General features: G+C 35.9%; 1 protein-coding gene across 1 annotated transcript; it reads left to right on the top strand.

Annotated features, from left to right (window-relative positions):
• Positions 1-7,139: 7,139 nt before the first annotated feature.
• On the top strand, positions 7,140-8,966 carry LOC140769871 (aspartyl protease family protein At5g10770-like). Its single transcript, XM_073110759.1, has 2 exons — positions 7,140-7,326; positions 7,575-8,966. Exons 1-2 carry the CDS (start codon positions 7,140-7,142, stop codon positions 8,834-8,836), a joined length of 1,449 nt encoding a protein of 482 aa, XP_072966860.1. The 3' UTR covers positions 8,837-8,966.
• Positions 8,967-11,138: the final 2,172 nt, after the last annotated feature.

The following is an 11,138-nucleotide window of genomic DNA, read 5'->3' as shown; positions in this document are numbered from 1 at the left end:
TGTACGGAAGGAGTTAAAAGGATATATATATATATATATATATATATATATATATATATATATATATATTATGTGTTGGTGTTAAATCTTTTGTCTTACTAAAATTATTGTGAAATTTTACTTTCGATTATATACTCCATGTTAATAGGACTCCATGAAAGTTTTACTATTTTATTTCAGCAACTATTCAGCAGTGTTTGTACCCTTTATATTCTAAATTAATGTGATTCATATGTTAATCGCTACCCAAATAGGAATTAAATCGTAGCATTTAAGAAAGGGAAGAACAACCAAGTTTTGTTCATTTGTCTCCTTAACTAGAGAGTAATTATATTGCCATGTATATATAGAAGTTGTATTAATTACATACTGTTCGGAATGCAAATGGGAAGGTTGCATATTGATTGAATGCTAACTATTGTGAATAAATGACTGCACGTTAGCGTTTGTGAAATTGCATCTACTCTTATGTTGAAAGTTTGTTGCCGTCGACGATCACATGACAGCAGACTATGGTTTCTCCTTTGTTTTGAGTCTTCATTGTTGCTGAAATGATTTCAATCGATAAGCATTAATAGGAGTAATTGTTCCATCAGAACTATGATCATAACAAATCTACAATTGGATATAAATAGTGCGATTTAATTCAAACTAAAATCTTAAACTAACAATACTAGATCCATGATATATTAGTATTTTTATAACCATTTTATAACCATTCTTAATCCTATATGAAACTAAACACTAAAACATTTTACCCCCAGTTATTAGACTTAAATTCACTTCACCTCACTATAATTTCATTTGTAGCACTTTATTTCTTGTAGTTATATTCAAATTACATTGTGTCGCAAGTGCTCTAATGGAGAGTATGTACAACTTCTATTTGAGGAGGGGAAAGTGATCGACTGGAGAGGTGCGAGCATGAGTGGCCGTGGTAGTTAGGGACATAGCCAAATTTTGATGTCGGGTTGCTACATTGTGTAGCCACTACAGTTGGTGTAATCATAGCGGGTAACCTCATCGGCCTAACATGAGGTCAGCTGAGGGTCATCGGATGGCATATCTCGTTGGAGGAAGTGATACACGAGATGGGCAAAATAAGGGGTTCCTTAGGTGAAAAAAAAATGCAATTAAAAGCGTGGAGGAACTGAACACTCATCGAGATATTGGACGATGAAGTAGATAGGGACAGATGACTCGTAGACTCCGTCAAACACCTTCGATAAAAGGTAAGGGTAAGAGCAAAGAAAAAAAAAAGATGGTGAAGTATAGAATAAGGAGAGAGAGAGGGAGGAGTGCCGTCTTAAAATATAGGAGATGATCTCGCTGAAATGATACATGTGGTTCCAGAGTCGTTGCAGTCGAAAAGGGAAAGATATGATATTAGGCTAGCACGTTGTCATGGACTTAACCTTTTTGATCGGTTTATTAGTCCGCACAACACTCCACATTTTTCGCAAGATAAAGTAAGTATCAAAGTAAAAGTAGTATAGTAGCAAGAAATGGAAAAAAGTATTCAATAAGTTAGAGAAATAATATTTCTTTATAAAATTCTTGTTTTTACTTAGATCTATTTTACAAGTAAAATACTTAGGTATTTATATAGAGGCCAAAAGAAAACTTAGCTACTAAGATTAAACATCTTCTTTAAGATATTTAGAAGGCTAGGAATAGACCAAGGATCCTAAATACTTCATCTAACTAGATAAGGCCACAAGTGAGGTTTTGAGTTTTCCCAAAGTCAACAAAAGCGACTACCACTTATCCGTTTAATAATATAGCAGCGGATAAATATCAGTCTTGCCTATTTACCATAGTGTCCCTTAAGTCTAGCTTCACTATGATGTCACTTTGGCCTTTGGACATCCTTGGCACTTCGATTTTAACTAAAATTTTGATAAGGCATCACATTCTTCTCCACCTAATGTGCGACCGTCCCGGTCCTAGGCGCACAATTTTTCAACTGCACCTTTATTGCTTCTTGCCATTGGTGTCTTGTCCCTTTTGACATTTGTTGGTATGCACCACACATGGCCATTGCCTTATCCAAGATACTCAATGCTCCAAGATGTGGCATTGGCATGATTTTGGAGTAGCTAGGGCTCTAAAACTGATGATGAGTTGGAAGTCATCAAGGTTTGTCACAGTTATGTCAATTTGCCCTCTCCACCCGCCAAGTTTGATTTCAACGTTTTTGGCCATGCCTAAAATTGAGTAAGCAACTAGAGTTTACCGCTTTCAGGGCATGGTTGTCCTCATTTTCTAGCTTAAGGCAAAAATAAACAGCATGAAGTTGTGGGTTGCGCCGATATTGATTATTGCTAGAGTGGCTTCACTATTTATCATCATGTCAATGTATATAAGTCCTTTCTACTTAAGAGGGTTGCCATCCCAGGTCTATCCCGAGATAGCATTGATATGTCGAATGGATCCAACTATCATCTCTTCTTCGCTGTCATCTTCTTCCACAATTTGGATAGCTTGCAATTATTTTTATTTGGGCAAGTGCACACCCAATGTTTTTTCCTACAAATATAGCAAGAAATCTTTGGGTTTTAGGGCTGAGACGTTGACCCTCAATCACGTCCTTTGAAGGCTCCCTTAGCACCTTCCTTGTGGACTTCTTCACTCCTATTGTCATTGTTAAACATTGACGATTTTGGCTTGGCTACGTGGTCATTTCTTCGCTCATACTCGAACAGTTTTCAGCAATGGAGATGGTGGTGTTAAGGTCATCAACACCTCTAGCCACCAACTATTTTGACGCCAATGATTGCAATCTATCAAGGAAGAAGAACACACGATCGTCTTCCGACATATTTGAGATAAATAACATTAAATGGGTGAACTTCTTAACATAGTTGACAAGAGTTCTGCTATGTTTTAGCCTTCGTAAATCTTTTAGGCTCAGAACTTGACGTTTTCGGGACAGAATTATGCATTTAGCTCATGCTTTAACTCCACCTTGAGTCGATATGGCAAAGGTCATTCTAGATCTCCGCTAATGTCAATGCCACCACAGCATGGCATCATTAGTAAAGTACATGGATGTAGTTCGAATCTCCTCACCCTTATCTTCAAGTCGCAAAATCTTAAGGTATCGTTCCATGCCTTAAAGGAAGTTCTCAATCTCCTTTGCATTGCGTGTCTCTGAACCCTTGCAGCTCTAAGATACGCGGCTTAGGTGTGCTCTTCGTGACATCACAATCATGTGCGACAGCCCTCTTAAGAAGACTTACTCTCAACTTGAGATTGTTGACCTCATCGTTTTTCAATTGAAGCTCTTCATAGGTAGTGTCTTCACAACTTTCTCATTATTTCGTCAATCAAGATCTATCTTAAACTTGTGAAATTGAGATTTGAAAGCAACCGTTGCAACTTGGACGCTTTCTTTCATTGCTCGCATGTTTTCTTCAAAGCCAATATTGAGATTCTCCAACAACTCTAATTGATTGTCGAAGTGCCCAAAGCAATCTTGAAGTGTAGACATGAGATTCTCTACAGGTACAAACCCCCTTAGAGGCTCCTTGCTTTTGTGTTGTTTAGGGTGCTTCTTCTCGGGCACATCGTTAATGATGGCAGCTTCGGAAGAATACATTACAACAACACTTTAGAAGATGGCTCTGATACCACTTGTCACAAATTTAATATTTTTTTATCAATTTGCTAGTTCGTGCGGCACTCTACCTTCTTTGCAAGATAAAATCTCGAAATAAAAAGTGTAGAAGCAAGAAAAAGGAAAAAAGACTTTAATAAGTTAGAGAAGACAATCTTTATTTGTAAAATTCTCACTTCTATTTTAATTCTCTCTCTTTAGATCCCTTTTACAAGTAAAGTGCTTAAGCATTTATATAGAGGTGAAAGAAAACTTAGCAACTAAGATTCCTAAATATCTTCTCTAAGATATTTAGAAGGCTAGGGATAAGACCAAGGGACATAAATATCTCATCTAACTAGATAAAGTCACAAGTGAGGCTTTGATTTTCCCTAAAGTCAACAAAAACATCTACCACTTATCATTTTAACAATATAGCAGCGGATAAGTATTAGTCTTGCCTATTTACTATAGTGTCTCTCGAGTCTAGCTTCGTTCTGATGTCGTTTCGGCCTTTAGACATTTTTGGCACTTTAGTTAGACCAAAATTTCAATAAACAAAGACAGCTACCACTTATTAATTTAACAATATAGCAGTAGAAAAGTAATAGTCTTGTCTATTTACTATAGTGTCCCTCGAGTCTAGCTTCGTTGTGACGTTGCTTTAGCCCTTAGACATCTTGGCCCTTCAGTTTCAGCCAAAATTGGTATTATTATTATTATTATTATTATTATTATTATTATTATTATTATTATTATTATTATTATCTTAGTGTTATACCTTAAGTGCAACTAGGGCTATCAAAGTAAATGAGCAGTTTAAGCTCGACTTGGCCTCCACTCGATATAAATGAGCAAAGCCTAAGCCAAATTTTGGGCTCAAAGTGAATTTCTCGATGAACCTAAGCCTGAGCCGAGCTATCATAATTATCATTAAAATTATTGGACTCTTACATTATCAAGTCCCATTATATTCTTAAAATATCATACTTATCATTAAAAATTATTAGACTCTTAAGTGATATGATAAAAGGACCATTTTACCTTTATATAAATCACTTATAATGGTCAGAAAATATCTAATATTGTCCAATATCATAATAAAAATGGATTTAAATCATGATTCGCATAATTATCATTCTAAATTGTGAAATGATTATGGTATTTAAAAAATATGTTGAAAATTATGATATTTGAGAAGATTTCAACGACAATATTTACGTAAAAAATTCAAGAAAAAAATATCCTATGTGTTTGTTAGTCATGACTAGAGGTTGATTAAAAAGTTAAAGGTCCTTCCGCCACTGCAACAATTGAGGATCAAAACAAATGGAGACTTCTGTCTATCTAAGGGTGCAAAATTAAAAATGGATCAGATACAAGTTGAAAAACCTAGCCCCACTCAAATAGCATATGGATAAAGATCCGAGTCATATAGATTTTGTCAGATAGATACACATATGGATATAAGATATCTGTTTACCGCTAAATTCTACATGATGAGCGGTCAAATATATTAATGAAATTAGCGAACCTCTATGTTGGATTCTGTTAAGTGGAGGTGGTAGAAAACTAAAGACAATAAGATTGTTCTTTTGATACTTAATACAAAATTAAGTGAATAAAAACTTTAAACTTTTTTAATTTACTTACTTGCCGTTACATAAAATAAGACCACATTTATATAGTGATTTATATAACTCTTAGTTATCCTATATAATTTTTTGATTTCCACCATCTAGAGAACTCAAAAGGTTACTATAATTTAAAGTAGTAGAGAAGACTAAAAGTCAAAGAATAAATATTAAATTATTCTTAAATTCTATACTAGCCAATTAATCAAATTGACTAGTCAAATGGGCTAGCTTAACATACTAACAGGGTCTGGATCTGCTTCATAGTCTTCTTCTCCTTGAGCTCACAGATCTTTTGCATCTAGAGTATGTGCTCCATGATGAGCGCGTACTCACACTTCTCGTACTAGTTGCAGTATGGAATCGGAACCCTAGCTTTCGCAATCTCCACTTGCGTCACTATCATCAGCTTCGACGATCCAAACTTCACCTCCTCCTCCACCATTATGACGTTCTCTCTCTCTCTCTCTCCTCTCTTCTTGTTCGTCTTCTCTATCTTCTCTTGATTAGTTTCCTTTTCAACTTGGTGGGGATTTGCTATTATGGTAAGTGGTTTTCTATCTAGCCTGAGATGGGCTTTCATTGACATTTTTAAGGCCCAACCCAGTGGAAAATCCATTTTGGAGTGATGAATGGCTAACAAGTCGCCACATGTAATAATACAATGACTCTTGTGGCTTTTATCTAACACGTTATTAAATTAACATAATTTATCGTATTGAAATGGATAGAATTAATTAAGAAAAGGTGGAATAATTAAGAAATTTCAAACACACTACTGTTTAAGATTCAGTCCATATAGTTTGAATATAGTTTTAAATTTTCTGTCCATCCAACATTTATATATGGATAAAAATATAATAGGCTGAGCAGATCCGTTTTCATCCCAATATCCACCCTATAAAACAGAAGAACTCATACGAGAGAGCACGGGATTTGGAAGATGGAGGTACTGTTACCTAATAAGAAGTTTAGGTCTACATGAGAAAGACTGCAGAGACTTGGAAAGATTACAAACTAACCTGTTGCCATCCTCAAGCTTTCTCTCTCTAATAATCTAGAGAGAGAGAGCTTGGAATCTTCCCCTCAAAGATTGACCAAAGAAACATATATCTTTTAGAATGATTTTATCCAATAAGCCCCCAATCTTCGTTTAAATCCATATCTTTAACATTCTAAAATTTGAAATGATTTTATGGTCTTTAAATCTGATATTTGAGAAGATTTCAACGGCAATATTTATGTAAAATTTCAAGCAAAGTAATGTCTATTTGTTAATTAGTCAAGACTAGAGGTAGACCAAAAAGTTTGGGTCATTAAAAAGAAAATGTTGTAGTCTCATACCTTTGAGCTGAGATATATTTTATAAGCCTAAGGCATGAATTTAATTTAAATTGGTAGAGTTTTATAATTTTTAAGTAAAGATAGATATAATAAAATTTGATTTTATAATTTTTAGTTTTGATACCATATTAACTCACTATTACTCTAAAGCCATTAGATAGCGATAATGTTTATATTTTATATGCTAATAATATGAATTTTGAGATGGTAACAAGTTTTGGTCTACATGACAAGACTGGGAAGACTTTGGAAAGATAGCATGCATCCTCCCTCAACCTAATGTGCGAACGCCTTCTTTCCGTTAACTCTCTCTCTCTCACACACACATAAACGCACGCCTCCTCTTTTTGGTCTCTCCTACCTAAATAATCCCATCTCCATGAAAAAAGATAGATATCTAACAATATACAGAGAGAAAGAGTGTGGGTTGCTTGGAAACTTCCACTACTCAAAGACTAACAAAAGAAACATATCTTTTTGAATGATTTTATTCAATAAGCCTTCAATCTTTATACATATATATAAGGAGATATAGAGAGACGGTAGCAGCACCAAGTTACAATATGACTTTTCTTTTGCCTACATCCTTCTCTCATGACTATCTTCTTCTTCTTCTTCTATTATTACTCATTTTCGTATTTGTACTTCCCAGTCAAAGCACAGATGCGACACAAAAAGAGTTCTTGAGTAGTCATCATACCGTCGAAGTTCGATCTTTGCTACCGAGTGATACTTGCTCATCGTCGAAAGGTTTGAGCATAACGATTTTCCTTGTCGCAAGTGTCATTTTTAAGCTGATAATATCATTTTCTTTCTTTCGCCCTATAAAGACATGACGATGACCTCTGCATACTTTATATAAGTGCAAGATGAAGTTTTGACGTATTTATTAACACAGGCTGTATATACTACAAAATGTTATATTGGTTAAATCTTTTTCAAGTACGTAATAATTTGGTTCTAAATCTAGATCATTTCTTTTCTCTGTCAATATACAGTACTTCTTGAAGGATCTGATGAACAAAGATTAAACCTCGTTCACCAGCACGGCCCTTGCTCGCCACTACACCATAAAAAGAATCTATCCCACAAACAAATCCTCAACAACGATCAATCTAGAGTGGACTGGATCCATCGTCAGATCTCATCATCTACTTCCAAACAGCAAGGTAAATTACAGGATTCTTTAGCCTCTGCAACAATCCCAGCTCGATCTGGCAGCTCTCTCAATGTTGGCAACTACATCGTATCCATCGGAATTGGGACCCCAAGACGGGACTTCTCCGTAGCCTTCGACACCGGCAGCGATGTAACATGGATCCAATGCAAGCCATGCGTCGCTTATTGCCACCCTCAGGAAGACCAACTCTTCGATCCACTCCAATCTTCTACTTACGCCAATATATCGTGCGGGTCACCGTACTGCTCGCAGCTATCCTCAGACGGCTGCTCCGCCTCGGGATGCCTTTACTCCGTGCGGTACGGCGACGGCTCCTACACCGTTGGGTTCTTCGCACAGGACACGCTCACTCTTACGCCGTCGAACGTGGTACCAAACTTCCGGTTCGGGTGCGGGGAAAATAACAAGGGGCTCTTCGGGGGGACGGCAGGGCTGCTAGGCCTTGGTGGTGATACGACGTCTCTGGTGTCGCAGGCGTACCAAAAGTTCGGGGGCGTTTTCTCATACTGCATCCCACCGACGATCAGCTCGACAGGATACTTAGCGTTCGGTAGCAGTTCAACTACAACTAATGTCAAATATACACCAATGCTGACAAACCCGGACACACCAACTTTCTATTTCCTCAATCTGGTTGCAATCAGCGTAGGAGGCCAGAATCTACCGATACCTCCGGCGGTCTTTTCGACCGCCGGGACAATCATAGATTCGGGGACGGTTATCACTAGATTACCGCCGGACGCCTACTCCGCACTCCGGTCGGCGTTCCGGCAGAAGATGTCTGGCTACAAGTCGGCGCCGGCAATGGAACTATTCGACACATGCTATGACTTTACAGGTTATAACAACATCACGATTCCGCCGGTGGCATTGCAATTCGACGGCGGCGTGACCGTCAAGTTGGATTTGTCGGGAATACTGTACTTCCCGAGCATGTCGCAGTCGCAAGCTTGCCTGGCATTCGCTGGTAATAACGATTCGAACAGCATTGCAATCCTTGGGAACACACAACAAAGGACGTTCAATGTAGTGTATGATATCTCAAGAGAAGTGATTGGGTTCAGTCCTGGAGGTTGTTAGAAGATACGTACATTGAGTTCTATGTAGTCATACGTATGTTAATCGAATCAAGTGACTGAGGGTTGAATGGATACTAATATGAATGGAAGGAGTTAAAAAGGAAAATTTCGTGAAATTTTCCTTTCTATTATATACTCCATATAACAGGACTAAACTGCATGAAAGCTTTACCATTTTATTTCGGCAACTATTCAACTGTGTAACCATCAAATGACTGGGGGTTGAATAGATCTCTCTCTAGAATAAGACAAACATGCTTTGATGCCAATTAATTAAAATATGAATTCAATATATGATCTGATACTAATTGGAAATTTATAAGATAACAAGTCTATCATAGAAACACAAATATAGTCGGACAATTAGAAAAGTAGACATAAACGATTTTGGTGTGGAAAACCCTAAACCCAGGTAAAAACCATAACTCTTTTTCACTTGAATCAAATCAATTACAAATAATATATAAATATAAAAATTACTTACAAACAGCCCACTAAATCCTACAGCTACATCAGAAATTTTCTTACTTGCTAGAACCCATGATCATTTACTTTCCATGATTGATCAATATAATCTCAATAATCCTTAAGATTAGATAAATCTGTCTCTATGGTGCTAGAGACAGTCACTTGTTTTAAAGATAGATATAATAGCAACAATTATGAAATCTTAGAAGAAGCTCAAATCTTTAATGTTATTTGATCACTAAAGAACCCCACAAACTCTCTTCTAGAATTTTTAAATATACTCTCATCATCCTCCATGAACTAAAGGTTAATGACTTATATATTTATGAGAAAAATTACAAAAAAGTTGCTTTAAGTTAGACTTGAATAGGTGTTCTTCCGCTCGGGCATTCGATGACGTACAATTTTATACTCTATGCCAAAAGTGTTCTAAAGTCTGAGACTTCGTTCAAACGGTTTAGTAGTTAGTTAAATATATAGTGGCCATTCCAACGCATATGATTATTTTTTTTCCGAACTGTTCCAAATGTCATAATACTATTTGAACACTTCAAATATAGCATTTATATTAGCTGAAGCATTACAAAATCATTCAAACACCCCTTCAAATGATTCTAAATATATATTTAACTTATCCTAACTCTTGTAAAATATGTATTACATATAAATTCAAGCCTTCTATAATCATGCTCACACAATATATTCTGAATACATCCACAGTTTTTTTGTACATGAATTGCCAATATAAAAATCTAACACATTGTAAGCACAAACTTTGCTCTAACACCACTTATTAGGAACCCATATTAATATGCTAACTTTCTTATCTTTGAATAAAATATGTTAGCTACAATAGAAAGTAGGCAAGTAAACAACAATCAAAGGTAAGCAATTTAAATGATAAACATCCAATCTGAGATTAAAAAAACATAGTATCTAAGTTTACCTCAAACCTCCATTATAATCAACAATAATGAGTATACACAATTTTTCATTAGACAAAACTAAAGAATCACAAACCACAAGGATCACTTTCTTGGATCACAACCAAAGATAAGTAATCAAATAGGAGAAATGATGCTTCACATTGAATATTGAATGAGAACAATCTCACTAAACATGATAAATTTCAAAAAATGTTTCTTCCTCTTAAGAATGGCTTAGGCAAAATCTTCGCCAGCTTCTTTGAGATTACATTAGCTCTTAGAAGACCACCCTCGTTCTCTTTTAATAGCTCTCTTTTTCTCTAATCTCATTTAATTCGAATAAGCTGTAGCCCTCTTTTCTATTTCTCTACTAATTATTTTCTGTAATATACATTTATGTTCTTGTAACTACAATTAAGTAAGCTGACGAGCCTATACTCCAATTTATCTGCATCGTTTCTTTTTTGAATAGGACAAATCAAAGTAAAATTGAGCCACTGAATATTATCATGCCCCTAATAAAAAGCAGTAAATACTTGCATAAGCTTCTTATTAATTAAGTCTCAATAGTTCTGATAGAAGTTCATACTAAAACCTTCACAAACCACAGCCTTGTTTACAGCCATTCCAGACACTACATCTCACTTTCTATTCAGAAAATGGGTGCACCAATCTAACAGCATCTTTACTTTTAATTCTGTGTAGTTCCTAAATTTCTACCCTCATTTTCTGAAATAAATCTCCCCACACGGTGCATTACATGACCTATCAGTATAAGGATTTCACAAGGCACAAAACAGCATAAAATTCATCATAAATAAACTCAACCATAAGAGTCCGGATACAAGTTCCACAGGCCACAACAAGCCTTCTAAATACACATTCAAAATACAATGCTAACGTCCAAAA

The sequence above is a fragment of the Typha angustifolia genome, chromosome 11 (assembly GCF_048772165.1).
Source record: "Typha angustifolia cultivar Huaian chromosome 11, ASM4877216v1, whole genome shotgun sequence".
NCBI lineage: Eukaryota > Viridiplantae > Streptophyta > Magnoliopsida > Poales > Typhaceae > Typha > Typha angustifolia.
Note: the sequence above shows the minus strand (reverse complement) of the source record. Positions and strands in the feature narration are given on the sequence as shown.